At 41.9% G+C, this 24,522-nt stretch overlaps 1 protein-coding gene across 2 annotated transcripts; it reads left to right on the top strand.

The window, feature by feature from the left end:
- The first annotated feature begins 388 nt into the window (after nucleotides 1–388).
- On the top strand, nucleotides 389–18,027 carry ZNF234 (zinc finger protein 234). Of its 2 annotated transcripts, XM_073016309.1 has the most exons (7): nucleotides 389–2,704; nucleotides 3,284–3,337; nucleotides 5,204–5,294; nucleotides 7,812–7,938; nucleotides 9,452–9,544; nucleotides 10,238–10,381; nucleotides 15,267–18,027. In XM_073016309.1, exons 3-7 carry the CDS (start codon nucleotides 5,280–5,282, stop codon nucleotides 17,132–17,134), a joined length of 2,247 nt encoding a protein of 748 aa, XP_072872410.1. In that variant the 5' UTR covers nucleotides 389–2,704; nucleotides 3,284–3,337; nucleotides 5,204–5,279; the 3' UTR covers nucleotides 17,135–18,027. The 2 variants fall into 2 exon arrangements, with proteins under 2 accessions (XP_072872410.1, XP_007995269.2); XM_007997078.3 differs by lacking the exon at nucleotides 10,238–10,381 and having other exon boundaries at nucleotides 390–2,704.
- The last annotated feature ends 6,495 nt before the right edge of the window (nucleotides 18,028–24,522 follow it).

The following is a 24,522-nucleotide window of genomic DNA, read 5'->3' as shown; positions in this document are numbered from 1 at the left end:
TTAATGGATAAAAACTAGGATCTGGTACATCCTGAGATCATGCACTAAGGAGAGGAATTGATCATAATCCAGAAAGACATAATCTTGAATGTTGGAGTCGCTGAAGATCAAAATGTTAAAAATATAACTCTGGAAAAATAATTTTAAATTATTTAGAAGATATTGATTGATTTACATTTCTTTCTTCCTTTTTTTTTTTTTTTTTTCCTGAGACAGTCTTGCTCTGTCACTCAGCTGGAGTGCATTTCACTTCCTTCCTCCCTCCCTTCCATTTATTATTATTATTTTTTTCTGAGACAGTGTCTCGTTCTGTCACCCAGATTGGAGTACAGAGGCGTGATCTTGGTCTCCCAAGTTCAAGTGATTCTTGTACCTCAGCCTCCTGAGTAGCTGGGATTACACGCATGTACCACCATGCCACGCCCAGCTAATTTTTTGTATTTCTAGTAGAGACAGCGTTTCACTATGTTGGCCAGGCTGGTCTCCAACTCCTGGCCTCAAGTAATCCACTGGCCTTGGCCTTCCAAAGTACTGGGTTTACAAGCGTGAGCCACTGCGCCTGGCCAAGATAGAGCATCTCAATGAATTTTGTCATTTGGAAGGGCAGACTAGAGCAACAATACAGCTGTAACTGGTATAGAAATAGCAGTCAGTCAATTTTCAAAGAAGGGGGATGTATGGCATTGTGTGGTTAGCATAGTAACCTTGTTTTTATGTGTAAACAAAATTGTGAAAATGTATTTTTTTAGTTTGTAAAATGAATCTAGAACATGAGACTTCGTTTTTAAAAAACAAAAATATAGATTGATGTGTATTAGTCCATTCCCGCATTGCTATAAAGAAATACCTGAGTCTGGGTAATTTATAAAGAGGTTTAATTGGCTAATGCAGGGTCCTGTAGGCTGTAGAGGAAGTATGGCAGCATCAGCTCAGCTTCTGGGGAGGCCTCTGGAAACTTACAATCATGCTGCAAGGCGACTAGGGAGCCAGCACTACACATGGCCACAGTAGGAGGAAAAGAGCGAGGAGTGAGGTGCTACACAATTTTTAACAACCAGATCTCATGAGAACTCTATCAGGAGAACAGCACTAGGGGGATGGTGCTAAACCATTAGAAACCTCCCCAATGATCCAATCGCCTCCTACCAGGCCCCAACTCCAACATTGGGGTTTACATTTCAACGTGAGATTTCGGTGGGGACACAGAACTAAACAATATACATAGGCCAATGTATGTTTATGGGGAGAAAAAAATCTGGTTATCTTTTTTTTTTTTTTTCCCCCCGAGACGGAGTCTTGCTCTATCGCCCAGGCTGGAGTGCAGTGGCACAATCATCTGCTCACTGCAACCTCCGCCTCTCAGGTTCAAGCGATTCTCCTGTCTCAGTCTCCCGAGTAGCTGGGATTACAGGCACACGCTACCATGCCCGCCTAATTTTTGTATTCTTAGTAGAGATGAGTTTTCACCATATTCTCCTGGCTGCTCTCAAACTTTTGACATTGTGATCCGCCCGCCTCGGCCTCCCAAAGTGCTGGGATTACACGCGTGAGTCACCACACCCAGCCCCTGGTTATCTTGAAGAAGGATTTTAGATGGGTTGTTTTCGGATTTTGCCTTATTCTATTATTAATTTGTATCAATCAACATAAGCCAGATTCCAAATTGCTAACTGTAATAACGATATTTTAACCAAAAAATATAAAGGGAGAAAATAAAAATATTTTCCCTATGTATAAGATCCTCCTTAATGCTACTGCATTAAATAAATCATAGGCATTGGGTGTCTGACATCAATGCCAAGCGCTTCACCAGTTATACTTGCTTTGAAGTACTGGGCAATTTACGACCTTCTCTGAAATTTGGTGTTTTTACCTCTTCAGTAGACATAATACCACGAAAAGTGTAATGAAGGAAGATAGCTTTTCCATGAGGACGAGGCTTCCCCACTGGCCCTCTCAAATGATGATTGTTTTTCCTGCCAAACCAGTGGTGCTACAGCGCCCAGAGCAGGGGCTGGGGCCTCTGTTCTTCATTGCCTCTCCCAAATCATTGTAGTTTGCTCATTCTTTAAACTTTTAGTTTTAGCCTTATATTATGTTTATAGTAATCAATCATCAATCATCTACTGACCCCTAAAAAGTCATTCCTCGTTTATTCCTTGAAGATTGGATCTCCTCGCTTTCCAATAACGCTCTGGTAGTCCTGGGAGGAGTTTAGACTTCAGGAATTCCTGTCTGTTCAGTATTTTCGCTCAAGGACTCAGGGAGAGGGAAGGACGATCCTCAGGGTCACAGTCCACATTCCCTACCAGGCGCTCAGAGATATAGGATTCGTTCCCCATGGGCATTGCGGAAATCGTAGTCAAGGATCACCGCAGAGTCCCAACGCTTTCCCTGAAGGGTGAGATTCCGAACGTTTTTCCCTCAGCATTCTGAGCGCAGTCCAAAAGCTCAGTGGAGTCGTGGTCGTTTTGGCTCACGCGGGCGGGTCCGGGGGATTCTGGGAAATGTAGTCCCGACAATCGGTGGAGTCGCGGGCACTTCCGCTCCGGGGAAGCGGGAGCGGTTGGCTCGGCGCATTCCAGCGTAGTTTGTTCCAGTTCCGCGACTTGCGGGCCATTCCTACTGTCAGGGACTTAAGCTTGGGGCTCGCTGGGACCTGGTGGTCCGGTTATGGGAAAAGAAGCCTCGTCGGAGACCAAAGGTTTGGAGGGGCCAGGGCGGCGACTTTTGTTATGTCAGCGGAGCCTTCTTGGGCTGGGGCTCCCTCGCGTTTCGGGGCGGGAGGCGGGGGGCATTGGGACTTGGTTGGGTCGCGTCTCGCCTGGTTTCAGGGTTTCCGGGGCTCTGAGCTCGCCCAGTCCGCCTCCCTGCACTTCAGGCGCGTGGTCACTTTTTTACAGTGCAAGGTTGGCTTGTTAATCTCCCTGGGCCTCTCCTTGCTGTTCTTTAAAATGGGGACGTTAGGACCATCCTTGTAGAATCGTTTTGGTAACTGGAATAGGTTACACAACACAAGCAGTCCCTGTCACTTGGTGAGTGGTCGTTTCTTGTTAATTTCCCACGAAACCTGTCAGGTCCCCGGGTGGGGTCAGAGCACCAGCTGCAACGGCCCCAGCCCTTATCTCTGATCCCTGCAGGACGCTGGACGATCCTGGACGCCTTCTGACCTCTTTTTAGGAAGGCGAGGGTTGCGTCCACTTCCACGAAGGGAGGGGAGCATTTAACTTTTCTCGGGGACAGCGCCCCAGTCAGGGTGTTTCACAGCTTTCTCCTTCCCCAGCCTGAAAAAGGACTGCGCGGACTGACTTCTTGGCTACAGAAAGCAAAGCTCCACGTGAGTGTGACTTGTCATTTTTCTTTTACAGAGACTGTGTCTTTGTAGCATGTGTAATAGGGTATGGGCATTTATAATAATTAAGCCTTAATTGCTAACTTCAGTTCTAGGGTCTTTATACAATTAGAACGTTTAAGTCGCACCGTGACTCTGTGGAGAGGTACTGGTCATCCAAGTAGTAAGAGGTGGAGCTGAAGTTGGAACCTAGGCACTCAGGGTCAGAGCCCGAGTTGATCATCTCTTGGATGTATTCTCATTAAGGCAGAGGAACTAGCTGGACTCAGGTGGGGAAAGTAAGTTAGAACTTGATTAAAGGACCTTAAGAGCAAGGCTAATTGGCTTGGAGTTTTCTCAGTTTTTAAAAACTGTCAACTATTTTGTTTCATTTATTACAAATATTTCACATTCTAATAGAACCATATCACTGTCGAGCATTCAGAAATTACAGAAGTATGAAGATACAAAAATTTTAATTACCTATGAAACCAGGATGTAAAGATAGTAATGGTTAAATTTCTAATACGTTTGGTTTTCGTGGTTCTGTGTTTATATTTATTTACTTACGTTTTACAACATTTTTATTATACATTTCTCAGTGTTTTTCTACTTATCTGCTTATCCATGGAAATTTCCAAATACGGAGATAATAAACTAGCAACCTTCTGTGTTCTATCGTGCTCATTCTTATTCTTCTCATTATTATTACTCCTGTGACTATTTCCCGATTTTAAAAAAACTTTAATACAGTAATTATACAATCTTAAGTCTATAGAAAAGTTGCAAAAATGGCATAAGAGGGCAGGGCATGGTGGGTCACGCCTGAATCCTGAGTTATGGAACCAAGGCACCCGGGGTCGGAGCCCGAGTAATCCCAGCACTTTGGGAGGCCAAGGCCGGTGGATCACTTGAGGCCAGGAGTTCAAGACCCACCTGGCCAACATGGCAAAAACCCCTGTCTCTACTAAAGATACAAAAATTAGCTGCATGTGGTGGTGCACGCCTGCAGTCCCAGCTACTCTGGTGGCTGAGGCATGAGAATCGCTTGAACCCAGGAGGAGGAGGTTGCAGTGAGCTGAGATTGCACCACTGCACTCCAGCCTGGGTAACAAGAGCAAAACTCCATCTCAAATAAATAAAATAAAATAAAATTAATTTTTATGGGTAGATATACTTGTTAGCAGGCATCATACTGTAAAGACCAGCATCCCCTGTTCCCCTGTTTGCTTATTCATTCATTCAGAAGTAAATATTCTATCAATATGGACTCAGAACTCAGTCTTGTTAAATGACATGTAGATTAACAATTTTTTTCCAACTTTATTGAGGTGTATTTTACATGTCAGAATTCACCCATTTCTAGTGTACAATTCAGTAATCTTCAGGAACTTTGCTGAGTGTAGTAATTGTCATCATAATTTAGTTTAGATCATTTTCATCCCCCAATTGGACTCCTCTTGCCCATTTACATTTAATCCCCCTTCTTACCCCAAATCCCCATCAACAAGTAACCTACTTTCTTTTTATATACATTTGTCTGTTCTGGACGTTTCATATACATGAAATCATACAATCTGTGGTTTTATGTGCCTGGCTTCTTTCACTCAGCATAGTGTTTCCAAGGTTCATGCATGTTGTAGTGTGAGTCAGTACTTCATTCCTCTTAATTTCCAAATAAGATTCCATTGTATAGATATGCCAGGATTTGTCTATCCATTTTTCCATAGGAGGGCATTTTGGTTGTGTGCAGTTTGGGATTATTATGAATAATGCTGCTGTGAACATTCATGTGCTAATTCACAATACACTTCTGTGTTGGTGGGGACATCCCTGGCCACACTTTCATGTCTCTTTTTATATCTTCCATAGTGTTCCAGGCACGATTCTGCCTTCTCTCAAATGGCATAACTCAGGACTCTGCAAATTTCCAGAAACAGGAGGAAAAATGACCACATTCAAGGTGAATAAGGCTTGTCTCTCTTGCTGTTAAAATTCCATCTCACTATTCACATTGTCATGTCACCTGAGGAAGACTCAAGAACAACAGGCATTTGAGGACCTGTTTATGCTAAGTGTGTCCTTCTGCCTTTTGAGTTGACTTTGTTTTTAGATGTTGTTTATTTTATTATTTCAGTCGACCTTCTGTATCTGTGGGTTTCACATCTGGGGTTTTGCATCTTTGAATTTGGATCTGTGAATTCAACCAACCACAGATTGAAACCTGAGTATACGTAAGGCTGACCATACGTATTTTCCTTTTGTGGTTGATTGAGTCTGCAGATGTGGAACCCATGGATGTGGAGGGCTGACTGTAGTACTAACACTATTTTTGGTAAGGGACTTGAGCATCCACAAATTATGGTATCCTGAGGGGTCCTTGAACCAATTCCCCAAGCGTATTGAGGGACAACTGTATTTATTTTATGGAGTAGAAAAATTAGTGGGAATGAACAGTTCTCCTGCTTTACTTCTCTGCTTACATATTAGCTGTTTTTATTTTCTTAGAGTCTTTTCCTAATGTGCATTCATAACTATATTGGTATTCATGATATATCTCTCATTTTTTATTGTTATTTTTTCCTTAAGTACTAAATAATGTTCATTTTTTGAGGTTATGCCATATTCCCATTTAATTAATGTGTCTTTTTATTTTTGACTACTTTCCACTCATGGACATTTAGGTGATTTAAGAATTTTATTGTTTTAAATAACACTGCAATGACAATTTTCCTACATGACCATTTCCTCAAAAATCAATTCTGAAAACTTACTGCTGATTTTTTTGTCACTGCAACCTCCACCTCCTGGGTTCAAGCGATTCTCCTGCCTCAGCCTCCCGAGTAGCTGGGATTACAGGCGTGTGCCACCATGCCCAGCTAATTTTGTATTTTTAGTAGAGATGGAGTTCCTCCATGTTAGTGAGGCTAGTCTCGAACTCCCAACCTCAGGTGATCCACCCGCCTTGGCCTCCCAAAGTGCTGGGATTACAGGCATGAACCACCGTGCCTGGCTGTAGAAAGAATATTCTAACATGGCACAGCACAACAGGCTGTAATGGTACTTCACACAAATAATATTGTTGGAGTTTTCATATAGGAAGAGCTAGATTCTGTGTTCTCTATGCCTCAATCATACTTTGTATGTATTTTATTTACTAGTGTCTTATTGCCTTTATAAAGTAACCATTTTGGCCAAAGTAGTAGGTAATAACCTTCATTTAAAATGTCCAGTGATACTGAAGATTTGCCAGTCACTTGTGTTCTGTTACTGCATTTACTCAGAGCAGCAGAATGAGGAGGTTCCTGGTCTCTTCTTCCTCTTAAACAGGTGAAATATGAGAAACCTGCTCAGATTGGCATAGGAAGTCAGGGGTCAGAAACACTAGCCATTCCATTCAAGTGAAAGTGAGAGACAAAAAGAAACAAATATTTCTCAATTGAATGACCCATGGTCTGGATGTCTGGAGTGCCCTGTTGGGTGATGACGTCCACAGGTAGTGGGGGACCTCTCGTCTTCCTAACGTGGTGGCACTGTCCTAACATGGTGGCAAAACTCTGTCTCCAAAAAAAAAAAGAAAAGAAAAAAAGAAAGACCTACATGAAATGATGTTCTTTGCTGGATTGGTTATAATGAGAACAATATTGAAAATTAAATATTCATTATTTAGAACAGGTAGATGCAGATCATCAGTTCCCTTGAACAATATGCAGTCATGAAATGAGGTGAAATAGATGATGACATTAATAATAAATAATAGCTGATGTTTCTTAGGCACTTAGTCTGTGCCATACACTATTTCAAATGCTATTTGTAGTCTCTCGTTCAATGTTTGAAAGAACTCTGACATATAAGAACTATCATACCGAGATGAAACTAGGTGAGCTTATCCAAGGTCACACAACTTTGAAGGGTACCCTTGTGTGCACTGAGGCATGATGGCTCCAGATCATGACACTGAATGCTGCAGGTAATGATGGTGCTGTGTGCCCTGGGTGTACAGAAGGAAAACTACATAGCAGTTTCAGATACGTTACCAAAAGCTTGTTAGTTTGGCAGACTTTAATGAAAAGGGATAGCATCCAGGGTTCCTATGTGAGAGAGGAGGAAGGTGGGTGTTATCATGTATGTTGGTTCTGACTTGCTAAATGTTTCTGGGGCAATTGGTAATATTTACCAAAAGGTGAAACCTGTATGGCTCAGGATGCATCATTTAGAGTTCTAGATGGTTACTTACAAATAGACTCAGTGAAGCCACAAAGGAAATGTCGAAGGCTATTGTAACTGATGTACTTTTACTGATGCTAAGGAAAATCAAAGTGTGGCATTGATAAGATGGAAGGAGAAGGGCTGAGAAATCTACACATGAAGTCTCTGAAAATCAGGACCAGCTTCCCCCACATACTCTCCACTTTCTCAGTGCTGTTTCTTTCCAAGAGGTTATTAATAAGGCTGAAGTGAGGTGTGTTTAATGTTATAGGAGGGACTGACCTTCAAGGATGTGGCAGTGGTCTTCACTGAGGAGGAGCTGGGGCTGCTGGACCCTGTCCAGAGAAATCTGTACCGAGATGTGATGCTGGAGAACTTCAGGAACCTGCTGTCAGTAGGTGAGGACATGAGCCTTCTGACACTCAATGTCAGTCTCCTGGAGTGATTTTGTGTCTTCAGGGGTTCAGCACTTTGGAGCTCTTCAATTAGTTGCCTGCATTTGTGGACCTGACTTTCCTATCAGTAGTTTTAGTGAAATAAAAGAGATAGAAAATATTAGAGTTCATTAAAAGAAGTGGAATATATAGCAAATAAAACTGGTAAATCACATGAGTGGTGTGAGAACCTGTGGGAGGAGATTTATTGAAAATAGGTGGGGGCCAAGCACAGTGGCTCACGCCTGTAATCCCAGCACTTTGGGAGGCTGAGGTAGGTGGATCACCTGAGGTTGGGAGTTTGAGGCCAGCCTGGCCAACATGATGAAACTCCATCTCTACCAAAAAATAAAAAAATACAAAAATTAACCACGTGTGGTGGTGCATGCCTCTTATCCCACCTACTTGGGAGGCTGAGGCATGAGAATTGCTTGAACCCAGGAGGCAGAGGTTGTAGTGAGCCTAGATCACGCCACTGAACTCCAGCCTGGGTGACAGAGTGAGACTGTCTCAAAAAAAAAAGAAGACATTAGTTAGAGATGTAAGTTTAGTAACGCACCAAGATGTAACAGTTTTTCTGTTGTTTGAGGTAACACCCAGAGTTTTTTGTTTTATTTTTAAGAAGATTAATGAGTGCAGACAGAAAGGTGAGGTTGGAGTGAAAGTTTAATAAGCAAAAGAAGAAAGCTTTTTGCCAGCAGAGAGGGGGACCCAAACAGGGTTCCCCCTATGAGGCAGGGGTGTGGGGTTTTTATAGACTGTGAAGGGGAAAGAATGTGCTGTTTGTGGGCTATTTTGGAGAAAGTGTGACTTAGCTTGGCCCCGGGACCTTGGCCTGGAACCAATCAGATTGAAGTGAAGATTTATAGAGGCCAGACTTATAGTTTGAACAAAAGAAAGTAGAGTGCCCACTGGAACCCACTAGAGTGCACTGTACCCATGCCCACAAAAGGAGAAGAAACTTTCCTGGGAGCCTGCTGACTACAAAGGACAAAGGCATTCTTATGCCAGGCCTTCCTCCTTTATCTGAGTGAGCTGGAGGTTTGTACAAGTTTTTATCCAAATGGGCTGGAGGTTCTTCTATCTGTGCAGCCGTGGGCATGTCTCCAGGCACAACACCCTGTGCTAGTTCTCTTATTGGTGCCTGCAGCTTAAATTTTTTTTCCAGGCTGCTTTTTATGTTTTATAAAAATAAGGCACTAGCCCATGGGTCAGGAGCTCTCCAAAGACCCTTCCCTTGCTGTCTACCTAAGGCAAGTGAACTAACTCCTTTCAGAAATAGGTTTTTATAGCACATATTTGTGTATATGTTTCTGGATCTTGAAATACTGATACTACTTCATTAGGTGTTTCTAAAAGTGTTTGAAAACCCTTCTTTTGATTGATTGATCAGTATACAGTAGTAATTCAAATTGCCAGTAAGTTCAGTTGTACCTTTAGTGTGTTTGTTTTAAACATGTGACTTTGCATGTTCTAGGGCATCACCCCTTCAAACATGATGTATTCCCTTTAGAAAAGGAAAAAAAGCTTGGTATGATGAAGACAGCAACTCAAAGAAAAGGGAAATCAGGTAAGAACCAAGTAGCTGAGAGTCCTTGTACGTGATTGTCCATCTGTTGTACTTCTGTCCCCTGCTGTTGCTGTCATCTGGTCCAAATTGCCAAACCTCTGTCCTGGATGATTGCAGCAGCCTTCGTACTGGGCGCACTGCTTCCACCCTTAATAGTATAAAGTATGTTCTCCTACAGGCTGTTCTCCATGTCGCAGCTAAAGCGATCCTTTGGAAATGTAAGTCAAATTGCCATTCTTCTGCTTAAGACCTTGTACAGAGCTGGGCATGGTGGCTCACGCCTGTAATCCCAGCACTTTGGGGGGCCAAGACAGGAGGATCACCTGAGGTCAGGAGTTTGAGACCAGCCTGGCCAACATGGCAAAACCTCGTCTCTACTAAAAATACAAAAATTAGCCAAGCATGGGGGCGAGCGCCTGTAGTCCCAGCTACTTGGGCAGCTTAGGCAGGAGAATCGCTGGAACCCAAGAGGCAGAGGTTGCAGTGAGCCGAGATCATACCACTACACTCCAGCCTGGGCATTAGAGTGACACTCCATCTAAAAAAAAATAAAGACTTTGAATGGCTTCTTATTTTTCTTAAAGTTGAAGACTCTTAAAGGAGCTTATAGAGTCCTACGTGGTCTGCTGTTCATCCTCCTCTGCCTCACTGACTACATCTCCTGTATTCTACCTCTTGCTCCATCTTTTCCAGCCACATCATCCTCCCTGCTGTTTCCCAGACCTGCTAAGGATACTGCTCGCTCTGTTGCCCAGGCTGGAGTGCAGCGGTGCAATCTCAGCTCACTGCAACCTCTGCCTCCCAGGTTCAAGCGATTCTCCTGCCTCAGCCTCCCAGGTAACTGGGATTACAGATGCCTGTAACCACGCCCGGCTGATTTTTGTATTTTTTGTAGAGACAGGGTTTCACTGTGTTGGCCAGTCTGGTCTCCTGAACTCAAGTGATCTGCCTGCCTCAGCCTCCCAAAGTGCTGGGATTATAGGCATGAGCCACCGTGCCCAACCTGGACACTGTATTCTTACTGCTGTCATGACATATTACCCCAAACTGAGTGGATTAAATGATAAAAATGTATTGTCTTTCAGTTCTTTGTTTGAAGTCCAACATGGGTCTCACTAGGCTGAAATCAAGCTGTCAGCAGGTCCATTTCTTCCCGGAAGGCTCTAGGGAGGGAGAATCTGTATCCTTACCTTGTCGGTGTGTAGGGGCTGCCAAAAAATTTCATAGCTTGTGACCTCTTCACAGCCAGCAACATTGCTTCTCTGATCATTCTTCCATAGTCACATTTCCCTTTTATTCTCTCTTTATCCTTTTTCCACTGTATAAGGACCTTCTAATTGCATTGGGCCCACTTGGATAATAGAGAATTGCCTTCTATTTTTAGTTCAGCTGATTTGCAACCTTAATTCCCTCTGCAACCTTAATTACCCTTTGTCATAACCTGACATATTCTTAGGATGAGAATTAGAACGTGAATTCTTTGGGGGATGATTATTCTGCCAACTACAGATACTTCTGCCTCAAAGCCCTTATTTGCCCTTGTCTTTGCCTGGAAAAACTCACCTACAATCCTCTCGGCCCCTCCCTTACTTCATCCTGGTCTCTGCTGTTTTAATTTCACAGTGGAGGCCTTTTCTGACGACCTTACTGGAAATGCCATCCTTTACGCTCTGCCCTGCCTTCTCTTGTGTCTCATAGACTTTAGTTTTCTTGCTTGTCCCCTCTTTCTCCCCACTGGAATATAATCTCCAAGAGTGGAGGAATTTTTTTGTTTGTTTATTACTCTACCATTGGTGCCTAAATAGTTCTGTTACATGGCAGATATCTGTTAATATAATTATTTGTTGGTGTAATGAAGGCATTATGGATGGATGTGACCTCACTCTAGGGGTCTTGCAGCTAGGACAGGTCATACACAAACCAGAGTGAATGAAGGGGGTTGCAGAACATTATTTGTTTTCTGATGGCTGCACATCCAGTTTCTTCTGCCTTAGGTGCCCTTCACATGAATGTTTCTTGAGTGTGTGCACTTGAACCTCATCCCATGAAAACTTACAAGCATCGTGTTTGTGACCACACTGAGTAACAAGCCTTCCCGTTGGCTTTCCTGGAGGCTTCCATAGTATGGAACACATTCATTTCTGGGAAGGAATAATCTTCGAATGAAGATTCTGATGTCTACTTCTGAGACAGCTCACCACACGAGAAGATAATTATTTCCTAAGGTGTCAGATAGTAACTAGGTTGCAAACTGCTTTCCTTTCAACAGACTGCCCATCTGAACCTCATTTGCTTGTTCCAAAGTGCCCATCCACATCACTGCCCCCAGGTTTCACCTCCCCTATGCCAGAGGTGGAAGATTTGAGTGGCAAAAGTGACACAGTTGAATGTTGCCTAACTCTCTGGTTCAAAAATATGCTATGCTTTTATTTTCTATAAATGTAGTAGCCACTAAGCATATGCTAAAGAATATAGATGTCATACATTTTTTCCTTTATTTTTATAAAGACCTGGCTTTTATTTTCATCTAGTTGACATTATAACCTGGGAAAAATGAAGAAACTTCTTGCTCAAAATTGTCACATTATCAGAGAGACTTGTCCCCCTCCAAAAACTATTTTTAAGGGTTAGTTTGTTAAATATAATCATATATTCATCATATATATATACACACATGTGTGTATATATATGTGTGTGTGTGTATATATATATATATGTAAAAAATATACCAAGAGTTACATACTCTCCTATGAATATTTTTCCAAGGTGTCACGGTTGGAAATTATCTTTCCATTTGACGCAGTTTGTTTAATTTAGGACCAGGTAAGTTCTAGAACCAAAGTTTTCGAGCTCTTTTGAGCATAAGCCATAGCAAGAAATGCATCTTTCATGGAAACTAGAGAAATGAAACAAACATTTCATGTCTGTATCGATTGACATTATAGCTTTAGTAAGCATTATACATAAGGACCCCTTTCCTGTTGGTGTTAATACTCTGATAGTTTCTATCCTGGTTCTTTTTTTCTGTTTGCTTATTACAAGCTCTTAAGTTTATTTCACAGCTCACTAAAGGGCTACAGTTTTTAATTTGAAAAACTGTTGTGAAAGGCCCAACTTATCTACATTGAGAGCTTCAGAAGGAACCAGTGTATAGGGCTTCCTGCTTTCTTTTCCTCCCAAGTGATTCTTGCCACCTTCACATTTTCTTATTAGCCTCACCCTGAATGTGCCTGTCTCTTGTACAGCTTTTCAGCTTCTCTGAAAAAGTACAATTTTCTGTTCTTTTCCTATTTCAAATAGCTTATTTGGAAAAGATGTTTAAATTCTGACAAAAAAAGTCAAGCTGGGGTTCATTTATTCATTTGACATGCATTTATTGAGCATTCACTGTGACAAGCACAGTTCTGGACAATGGTTATAAAGTCGGGAAGTGTAAAATGAGTATTATGTCAAAATTAGAAAATGCTTCCCTCATTGATGCTGCATTGTGGTGGGAAGGACATACATTAAATAACCAGTAACTTAGTGTGTCCAGTGGTTAAAAGTGCTGTGAGGAACATAGACACATTCAAGTTGCCAGAGGTGAATAGGGTGAAGACAGGATTCATTATTTTTCAATGGGTAATAAAGCAAGCCTCATTGGTAAGCTGACATTGAGCAGAGACCCACAAGATGTGAGGAACCATCCATCTCGTTATCTGGGAAGAGTTCCTGCCTGAATATAACTCCTGCTGTGGGGGCAGCTTTCAAAGTTTACACTGTGACATCATCTTTTTCTTTTCCCTGTCTCCATATCAGTTGTGAAATATTGGAGTCTACTTCTTTTTCACTTTTTTTTTTTTTCTGGAGGTCTGAATTACTGCCAGATTTTAGAATAATATGTGTTATCAGTTCAACTTTCTTTCCCTTTAGTCCTCATGTAGGAAACTTGCTGACGGAAGCTAAAGTTGCACCATCTGCTTATCTGCTTATATTTTAGTCAGTATATGGTTAGATACTTGCTCCCAGCCTGCAAGTCATGTTAACCATTCCAGTCACCTGGACATCGAAGTAACTTTCCAATAAAATGACCCAAGGCAGAGTTATATAGACTCCATTTAGCAAATGTCTACTGATACAGTAGACTTTTTTTTTTTTTGAGACAAAGTCTCACTGTGTCACTCAGGCTGAAGTGCAGTGATAAAATCATGGCTCACTGCAGCTTCTAACTTCTGAGTTCAAGTGATCCTCCATCTCAGCCTCCCAAATAGTGGGAACTACAGGTGCGTGCCACCACAGCTGGCCAATTTTTAAGAATACTTTTTTGTAGGGACAGAGTCTTGCTGTGTTGCCCAGGCTGGTTTTGAACTCCTGGGCTCAAGTGATCCTCTGGCTTCAGCCTCCCAAAGTGCTTGCATTACAGGTGTGAGCCACTGCACCCTGCCAAGAGGCAGCTTTTAAATGACTATTGCTGCAGGGAGGGGAGTAAGTTTTTCCCCTGTAAAAGTTTTCTTAGAGGTACTTCTTTCCACTAAACTTTTGTGGAAAAGTTCATTTAAAAAATAATTTCCAAATATTTATATGTCTTTGTACAAGATTAAACATTTTGGAATATTATTAAGGATAAACCTTTCAGAAGACACATTTTAAATCTAAGTTATATTAGAAGTGGTCAAGAGTTTATAATAGTTGCCAACTCATTTAACGTCTATCAACACAGAAAAATAAGATTAAGTGTATGTGTTATGCAGAATATTCAAGAATATGGTTGATCCTTGAACAACATGGGGGTTAGGGACACCAACTCCCCTCAGTAAAAAATCCATGTATAACTTTTGACTCCACCCTAAAACTTTACTCGTAGCCTACTTTGACTGAAAGACCTACTGATAACATAGTCAATTAACACATATTTTTTATATTATAATGTATTATATACTGTATTCTTACCATAAAGGAAGAATTCTTTATTCTTACAATAAAGAGAAGAGAAAATGTTATTAAGAACATTATAAGGAGGAAGAGGAGGGGTTGATCTTGCTGTCTTAGGGATGGCAGAGACGGAAGAAAATCCATGTATAAGTGAACACATGCAATTCAAACCTGTGTTGTTCAAGGTTCAACTGTATTTTGAACATGTAAATATAAATATTTCAGGTTATTTAATAATTTGAATATGTAACATGAACCTAAACTGCAGAGTATTTGATTATTTTCTTTCTTTCCCTTGAAGTTCTTGTTGATTCATATTATCTACTTTTTTTTAACTTTTAATATTTTTAATAGAGATACATTCTTGCTTTGTCTCAAACCCCTGGCCTCAAACTATCCTTCTGCCCCAGCCTCCCAGAATGCTGGGATATACAGGCATTACCATGCCTGGCCTATGCTTTTTATATTTATATAATTTACTATTTATTATTCTACACTGACTTTAAAATTGGATGGAAATGGCAGTACTTTAACAATTTGTATCATGTTAAATTTTAAAATTAACTCTGACTTCTACCTTGTGTCTCACATAGGAGACTTGGTATGGTCTAATGCCTGGTAGATAGCAGCCAATTGGACCACCTCTTGATTTATCTAGGCATGGAAATCAGAGATCATGATACACAGTGGAAAAAACCATTACACAAACTGGACCGTCTCTGGATTTGTTAAAATCCCATGCTCTCGCTTAGGTATGACATCTCGAAAACTTAACAGAGCTTCCACATCTCTGAATTCTCTGTCCTTACAGCAGACAAGATCCAAAGTGAGATGGAGACTGTTCCAGAAGCAGGACAACATGAAGAGCTTTCCTGGGGGAAAATCTGGAAACAGATTGCACGTGATTTAAGCAAGTATGAAGACTCTATGATAAATATTTCTCGGTTGTCTAAACAAGGTGATTTGTCCTGCCAGGTTAGGGCAGGACTATATACAACTCACACGGGACAGAAACTTTACCAATGTGATAAGTACAAAAAATCCTTCACTGATGTCTGCAACTTTGATCTTTATCAACAGTTACACTCAGGAGAGAAATCTCATACATGTGATGAGTGTGGAAAAAGCTTCTGTTACATCTCAGCCCTTCATATTCATCAGAGAGTCCACATGGGAGAGAAACGCTATAAGTGTGACGTGTGTGGTAAGGAATTCAGTCAGAGCTCACATCTGCAAACTCATCAGAGAGTCCACACTGTAGAGAAACCATTCAAATGTGTGGAATGTGGGAAAGGCTTCAGTCGTAGATCAACACTTACTGTGCATTGCAAATTACACTCAGGAGAGAAACCTTACAATTGTGAGGAATGTGGGAGGGCCTTCATACATGCTTCCCATCTTCAGGAACATCAGAGAATCCATACTGGGGAGAAACCATTCAAATGTGATACATGTGGTAAGAACTTCCGTCGTAGATCAGCACTTAATAATCATTGCATGGTCCACACAGGAGAGAAACCATACAAATGTGAGGACTGTGGTAAGTGTTTCACTTGTAGCTCAAACCTTCGTATCCATCAAAGGGTCCACACAGGAGAGAAGCCTTACAAGTGTGAAGAATGTGGTAAGTGCTTTATTCAGCCATCACAATTTCAGGCCCACCAGAGAATCCACACTGGAGAGAAACCATATGTATGTAAAGTATGTGGTAAGGGTTTCATTTACAGTTCAAGTTTTCAGGCCCATCAGGGAGTCCACACTGGAGAGAAGCCATACAAATGCAATGAGTGTGGGAAGAGCTTCAGAATGAAAATTCATTATCAAGTGCATCTGGTAGTCCACACAGGGGAGAAACCCTATAAATGTGAAGTATGTGGGAAAGCCTTCCGTCAGAGTTCATATCTTAAAATCCATCTGAAAGCACATAGTGTACAGAAACCTTATAAGTGTGAGGAGTGTGGGCAGGGCTTCAATCAGAGCTCACGACTTCAGATTCACCAACTGATCCATACCGGCGAGAAACCATACAAATGTGAAGAGTGTGGAAAGGGATTCAGTCGTAGAGCAGATCTTAAAATTCACTGTAGGATCCACACAGGAGAGAAACCATATAATTGTGAGGAGTGTGGGAAGGTCTTCAGTCAGGCCTCGCATCTTCTAACCCATCAGAGAGTTCACAGTGGGGAAAAACCATTTAAATGTGAAGAATGTGGGAAGAGCTTCAGTCGGAGTGCACACCTTCAAGCCCATCAAAAAGTCCACACTGGAGAAAAGCCATACAAATGTGGGGAGTGTGGAAAGGGCTTCAAGTGGAGCTTGAACCTTGACATGCATCAGAGGGTACACACAGGAGAAAAACCCTATACATGTGGGGAGTGTGGGAAGCACTTCAGTCAGGCATCAAGTCTTCAACTTCATCAGAGTGTCCATACAGGAGAGAAGCCATACAAATGTGATGTGTGTGGTAAAGTCTTCAGTCGGTCTTCACAACTACAGTATCATAGGCGAGTTCACACTGGGGAGAAACCTTACAAATGTGAGATATGTGATAAGAGGTTCAGCTGGCGATCAAATCTTGTAAGTCATCACAAAATTCATGCTGCTGGTACATTGTATGAAAATGATGAGAATAATAAGAACATCAGAGAGTTGTCAGAGGAAGGAAGCTCTACAAGGTGATTAGAAACAAACAAAAAAAACTCATGTACAACCTGAATGCCTGTAATCAGATTTCATAGGAGAGAAAAAATTTTCTTTATCAACCTCCTTGAATTTATTTCATTTGTAATGCTTCACATTTCCACCTAGACTTTTTTTTTTTTTTTTTTTTGAAACAGGGTCTCGCTCTGTTGCCCATGCAGGATGCAGTGATGCGATCTCAGCTCACTGCAACCTCCACCTCCTGGGTTCAAGCAATTCTCCTGCCTAAGCCTTCCTGAGTGGTTGGGATTACAGGCACGCACCACCACACCTGGCAACTTTTTGTATTTTTAGTAGAGATGGGGTTTCACCATACTGGCCAGGCTGGTCTCGAACTCCTGACCTCATGTGATCCACCCACCTCGACCTCCCAAAGTGCTGGGATTACAGGCATGAGTCACTGCCTTTGGCCTCCATCTAGACTTTGAAATGATTGCCTTCTAATTACAATAGCATTCTCTTATTTAAAATATTTGTTTTATTTAAGTCAGTGTTTAAGCAATAGCTCAACATATCCCAGTGGTCCAGTGACCACACAGCTGAGAACCCTTGTTAAGTGGTACAGTAAAGAATTCTGTCAAAACTTTGACATTTATGACATGTCACCTAGGAAATAGGACTTAGAAAATGAGTTTGACCTGGGCTTTAAAAAAGTATACTGATGAAGGTGCCAGAATTGATGTCCATTAGACTGTAAGCTTCATGGGGTCAGGAAGTTTGCTGCTGAATCTATACAATGTTAACATTGACTAGTGCTTGTAGGTGTGCTCAATACTTGTGTGTTAACTGAATCAAAAGGAGTAAATGTACAATATTTGAACATTCCATCCAAAGGAAGAAACCTGCAAAATAAAATTATTTGGGGAAATGAACATTGTTGAAATGCAGAAAACCACTGGATACTATAGCCTACAATATTAATATGGTATTACCCTTTTACAGTTGACACCTGTCCTCTCTTTAGTCTCTTCTCTCAAATTTGGTTCTTATTGTTTGAGAGCCTGTCTAGTTTCCCAAGGGTTGTATAAAACATAAGTTGAAGTACCTTTATTTTTAATTATATTTTTGAGACCAGACCTCGCTCTGTCACTGAGGCTGGAGTGCAGTGGCATAATCATGGCTCACTGCAGCCTTGTCCTCCCAGGCTCAATCCATCCACCCATCTCACCCTCTGAGTAGCTGGGACCACAAGCACGTGCCACCACGCCCAGCTAATTTTTGTATGTTTGGTAGAGAAAGGGTTTCCCCATGTTGCCCAGGCTGGTCTTGAACTCCTGAGCTCAAGCAATCCACCCTCCTTGGCCTCCCAAAGTGTTAGAATTACAGGCGTGAGCCACCACACCTGACCAAGTTGAAGTATCTTGTGATTTTTCTGACAGTGCAGACTAAAAAAAATTTAACCTGACAACAAGAGATTACTGAATATTACACAATTGAGTTTTTAATCCATTAATGTTAAGGCAGGAGTTTAACACTTTTAAAGTGTCAGAAGTAGTTGCCAATGCCAAATTTTTATCAACCCCCTTGAATTTATTTGATTTCTAACTTTCCACATTTCCATCCAGACTTTGAAATGATTGCCTTCTAATAACTGTAGCATTCTCTTATTAAAACTTCTGGCTGGGCATGGTGGCTCATGCCTGTAACCCCAGCACTTTGGGAGGCCAAGGTGGGTGGATCGCCTGAGGTCAGGACTTCGAGACCAGCCTGACCAACATGGTGAAACCCTGTCTTTACTACATACAAAAAATTAGCTGGGCATGGTGGCAGACGCCTATTGAGTCTCCCTCTGTTGCCCAGGCTGGAGTGCAGTGGCGCTATCTTGGCTCACAGCTACTTGGGAGGCTGAGGCAGGAGAATTGCCTGAACCCAGGAGGTGGAGGTTGCAGAGCAAGACTCTGTCTCCAAAAAAAAAAAAAAAAAGAAAAAAAAGACTTCTCAGGTAGGGGCTCTACCATATTTTTACCCATTAAGCAAATACCAAAAGCAGCTTGTGGAAATTTGATAATTTTATAATTATTTGATAATTTTGATAATTTTTTCAAATGTATTATTTGGGCAAGATTGACATTTACCATGCTTTTCCCTATTCCCAGTAAACATGGGTTTAAGGAAGAGTGTTTTTCAGAATTTACACTGTATATCTCTGATCTGGAAGTTATATAATTTGGAATTTATGATTATGAGATTAAACTACCGAAAAGACTAAGTAACATATCAATGATGTCAATGAATTGTTTTAAATGGAAGTGTGTGTTCCTCTGTAATAAGTTGACTTTTGATATTTTCATTCTTGTATTGACCTGAAGCCATTTAAATGGTGGCAGGTATCTGTAATGACAGGATAAAGAAATAATATGGCCTTCGTAGACTATAGCCTTTGTAGCATAATGAAATCCATACATTTTTGTGAGTGAATGTGTATGTACATGCATAAGATAATGTGTAAAGGATACTATTTTTTTTTTAGCAATTTTCTCTAGCAATAAGCATTTTGTGGTATTTTTCCATTTTATAATTCCATAAATTAATTTTAATTCCTTATTGAACATCAGTATTACCAAAGCAGTAAATTATGTACATTAGAATTTTGAAAAGTGCTATATAATAATCCCTTACAATTAAAGCCTCAAAATGCTATATCATTATATGGCACATAAGATCATAAGTAATGGATTCTGAAAGCCAATTATAAAAACAAAAAAATTATCTGTCCAAATACGTGGATAAATGGGTGAGTGTGAACAACATTATCTTTGCAATTAATGCCTACTACACTTTTTGTTGCTGTTGTTTTGAGACGGAGTCTCCCTCTGTTGCCCAGGCTGGAGTGCAGTGGCGCGATCTTGGCTCACTGCAACCTCCGCCTCCTGAGTTCAAGCGATTCTCCTGCCTCAGCCTCCTGAGTAGCTGGAATTACAGGGGCATGCCACCAACTAAGTTTTTTTTGTTTGTTTTGTTTGTTTGTTTGTTTGTTTGAGATGGAATCTCACTCTGTTGCCAGGCTGGAGTGGAGTAGTACAATCTCAGCTCACTGCATCCTCTGCCTCCTAGGTTCAAGCAATTCTCCTGCCTCAGCCTCCTGAGTAGCTGGAACTACAGGCGTGCGCCACAACGCCCAGCTAATTTTTGTATTTTTAGTAGAGACAGGGTTTCACCATGTTGGCCAGGATGGTCTCAATCTCTTGACCTTGTGATCTGCCCACCTCGGCCTCCCAAAGTGCTGGGATTACCGGCGTGAAACACCGCACCCAGCCTAAGTTTTGTATTTTTAGTAGAGACGGGGTTTCACCATGTTGGCCAGGCTGGTCTTGAGCTCCTGACCTCAAGTGATCTGCCCACCTCGGCCTCTCAAAGTGCCAGGATTACAGGCATGATCCGCTGTGCCCAGCCTCGCTTGCTACATCTTTTAAAGCAGTAATCCATAACACACAGAGAGAAAATCCTGGAAGTGAAAACAAAGTGGGATACATATGTTAGGGAAGTATGTTTAAAAAGGTTCACTGACGAAAAGGTGTGCATAAGGGGAGAATATACTGCAATCCACTTACTGGATGTGGAACAAGTAAGGTCAAAGGGTGGGTTTGAATGCCATTCCACATTCCTTGGACATGATGGTGATATTTTCAGTATAGTTGATTAAAGCATGGGTCCCTAACCCCTGGGCCACAGACCCTGTTGGGAACAGGGCCAGACAGCAGAAGGTGAGCAGTGGGCAAGTGAGCAAAGCTGAGTTCTGCCTTCTGTCAGATCAGTGGCATGAGCCCTATTGTGAACTGTGCTTGTGAAGGATCTAGGTTGCAGCCAGGCGCAGTGGCTCATGCCTATTCCCAGCACTTTGGGAGGCAGAGGCGGGCAGATCACCTGAGGTCAGGAGTTGGAAACCAGCCTGACCAATATAGTGAAACCCCATCTCTACTAAAAATACAAAAATTAGCCGGGCGTGGTGGCAGGTGCCTGTAATCCCAGCTACTCAGGAGGCTGAGGCAGGAGAATCACTTAAACCCAGGAGATGGAGGTTGCAGTGAACTGAGGTCATGCCATTGCACTCCAGCCTGGTCAACAAGAGTGAAATTCTGTTAAAAAAAAAAAAAACAAAAAAAAAACAAAAAACAAAAAAAAAACTAAGTTGCTTGCTCCTTGTGAGAATAAAATGATAAATGTAATGTGCTTGAATCATCCCCAAACCATCCCCATCCCCCCCACCTCACCTTGTGGAAAAATATTGTCTTCTTCAAAGCTGGTCCCCTGTGCCAAAAAGGTTGAGAACTGCTGGATTAAAGGGCTTCACTCAATAAATTATATCTAACGGGGGAGACTTTTTTCCACTATTGATTTTCTTCAGTATACCTTCACTGGATGCTTGTTAGCCATTAAGGTCCATGCTACCTCAATTTGCATGGTGTGCTGAGGATTGGTAATACCACCTTCACATTCTTGTAATTCACTAGGAGGACTCAAGACACGCTATGTTATCATAGTCACTATGATTTATTATAGTAAAAGATATAAAGTAAGTTGAGCAAAGGGAAAATGTGCATGGGATGAAGTCCAGAAGAAATCAGGTACAAGCTTCCAATAATCCTCTTCCTGTGGAATCATTCATGATGTACTGTTTCTTCAGCATTGAATTGTAACATGTGAAATGTCTACCCAGGAAGCTCAAAGGAGACTTAGTGCCCTAGGCACTACGTTGTGTTTTGTTTGTTTTGTTCTGGAACTGGTCACATAGGCCAGCTTGGGCCAAAATTCTAGATTCCCAGAAGGAATTCAGCATAAATCACATTATACAAATAGCTGGGGCATAGTGAGCCACTCTTATCAGGGAATTCTGGAAATCCTCCTGAAATTCAAGTTCCTGGACACCAGTCAAGGGCTAACCTTGTATCTTGTGCTGCTATAACAGAATACCACAGATTAGGTAATTTATAAACAATATAAATTTATCTGTCACAGTGCTTGAGGCTGGGAAGTCCATGGTGAAGATGCTGGCAGGTTTAATGTCTGGTGAGGGCTGCTGCTTTCTGCTTCCAATATGGCATCTAGTTGCTGCATCTTCTGGAGGAGACAGATTCTATGTCCTCATATGGTGGGAGCAACGAAAGAGCAAGAAGGGATTAAGTTTTAACAAGGGAACACCATCAAACTATAGCCTGTTGCAAGCAGGCCTTTTAAGTATAACAGTCTCAGGCCTATGTTAACTCTTTTCTGAACACAGGGCTTCAGAAATCCAGTACCTATATTCTTTTCTTTTTCTTTCTTTGTATGACCAGATACTACATTAGATCATCTTTCTTTTCTTTTTTTTTTTTTTGAGACGGAGTCTGGCTCTGTCGCCCAGGCTGGAGTGCAGTGGCCGGATCTCAGCTCACTGCAAGCTCCGCCTCCCGGGTTCATGCCATTCTCCTGCCTCAGCCTCCTGAGTAACTGGGACTACAGGCGCCGCCACCACGCCCGGCTAATTTTTTGCATTTTTAGTAGAGACGGGGTTTCACAGTGTTGGCCAGGATGGTCTCGATCTCCTGACGTTGTGATCCGCCCGTCTCGGCCTCCCAAAGTGCTGGGATTACAGGCGTGAGCCACCGCGCCCGGCCCTAGATCATCTTTCTTCAAGGTAATTTGTAACCAAAACTAGTAGACTAAACCAAATAATTTGTTGCCCCTCCCCCCCATAACTGATGACTGTAGGTACAGTCTACATCTACCTTCCTTGTGACCTGAGTCTTCAGGTTAGTCACAAGATAGCTGTAGAAACTGGGAGCTATCTGGCTTTGTTTTTGGTTGGTGGTGGTTTGTTCACAGTCAAGAGGAGAGAACTGTCTCATTTGTAGTATTGTATAGTTCATGTCTCCCAAAATGCATGGCTACTCTAACTCCCATCCACACTCAAGATTAGCTCCTTAGCTCTTACCTAGTATGCCCAGCCCTTGTGGGATAATAAGTTTTGCCATCTGTGGGCTTGACTTTCCTGTTCATCTTTGGTCCTTGGGATTTCCCTGTCTTAGCTTTGAGTTTAGCTACATTTTAATACTTTAGGGGATATTGTCACATAACATTTTTGTGTCTTTGAAAAGATCCACAATACTGTGCAATGATTACCACTATATAATCCTAGAACTCTTTCATCTGCTCCCAAAAGAAACCCCCTACATGAGCTGGGTGTGGTGGTGCATGCCTGGAGTCTCAGCTACTCAGGGGGCTGAGGGGGGAGGATCACTTGAGCCCAGGAATTTAAGGCTGCAGTGTGCTATGATCATGCCTGTGAATAGCCACTGTACTTCATTCTGGGAAACATAACAAGATGCTGTCTCTAAAAAAGTAAGGGAAAAAAAAAAAAAACCCTACGTATTAACAGTCACTCCCCATTCCCAACTACATCTCCCCAGGACTGGAAACAACTAATTTGCTTTCTGTCTCTATGGATTTGCCTATTCTGCACATTTGATACAAATGGCATCATACCACATATGGTTTCTTGTGTCTGGCTTCTTTCATTTGGCATAATGTCGTCAGAGTTCATCTATGTTGTAACATGACTCAATATCTTGTTCATTCACATTACTAAATATTGCATTATATGGATAGACCACATTTTGTTTATCCACTCATCAGTTGATGGACATTGGGTCGTATCCACTTTTTGACTATTATGACTAATGCTGCTATGAACTTTTTTAGAACAAGTTTTTGTGTGGACATGTTTCAGTTCTCTTGGGTATTTACTTAGGAGTGGAATTGCTGGCACATAAGCCCAAGATTGGGTGCCAGCAGATTCAGTGTCTGGTGAGGTCCTGCTTTCTAAGTCATACATGGTCCTTCTGGCTGTGTCCTCACATAACTAAAGAGGCAAAGGAGCTCCCCCAGGCCACCTCTAAGAGAGCATTAATCCTAGTCATGAGGGCATTGCCGTTTTGATCTGATCACTTCCCATAGGTTCCACCTCCTAATATCATCATCTTGGGAGTTAGGATTTCAACATATGAATTTGGTGGGGGCCATAAAACACTCAGACTATAATAATACCTAAAGAGAAGTGAGGGATTCTGGGAAATGAAAACCAGGAGCTCAAGGTAGTTGAGTACTACCACATCAGAAGGTACTTCCACATCAGGTACTTCCACGTCAGAAGGCTTGGACATTCCGGAAGTGTGGTCCAGGAGGGCGGTACTGTTCTGTTTTTCCCCCAACTCTAGCATTCTGTGATATGTAGTCCGGAGCTCCGTGTACTCGCACATACCTCAGCTACAGTAAGGCTGTAAACATTTCCCCTGGAATCCTGGGAACTACAGTCCAATCGTTCCAGGTAGTTGTAGGCACTTCCGGCTCGAGGAAGGCAGTGCTGTGGAATTCTGGGAAGTGTAGTCCCG

The sequence above is a fragment of the Chlorocebus sabaeus genome, chromosome 6 (assembly GCF_047675955.1).
Source record: "Chlorocebus sabaeus isolate Y175 chromosome 6, mChlSab1.0.hap1, whole genome shotgun sequence".
Lineage (NCBI taxonomy): Eukaryota > Metazoa > Chordata > Mammalia > Primates > Cercopithecidae > Chlorocebus > Chlorocebus sabaeus.
This window is presented reverse-complemented; position numbering and strand designations above follow the sequence as displayed.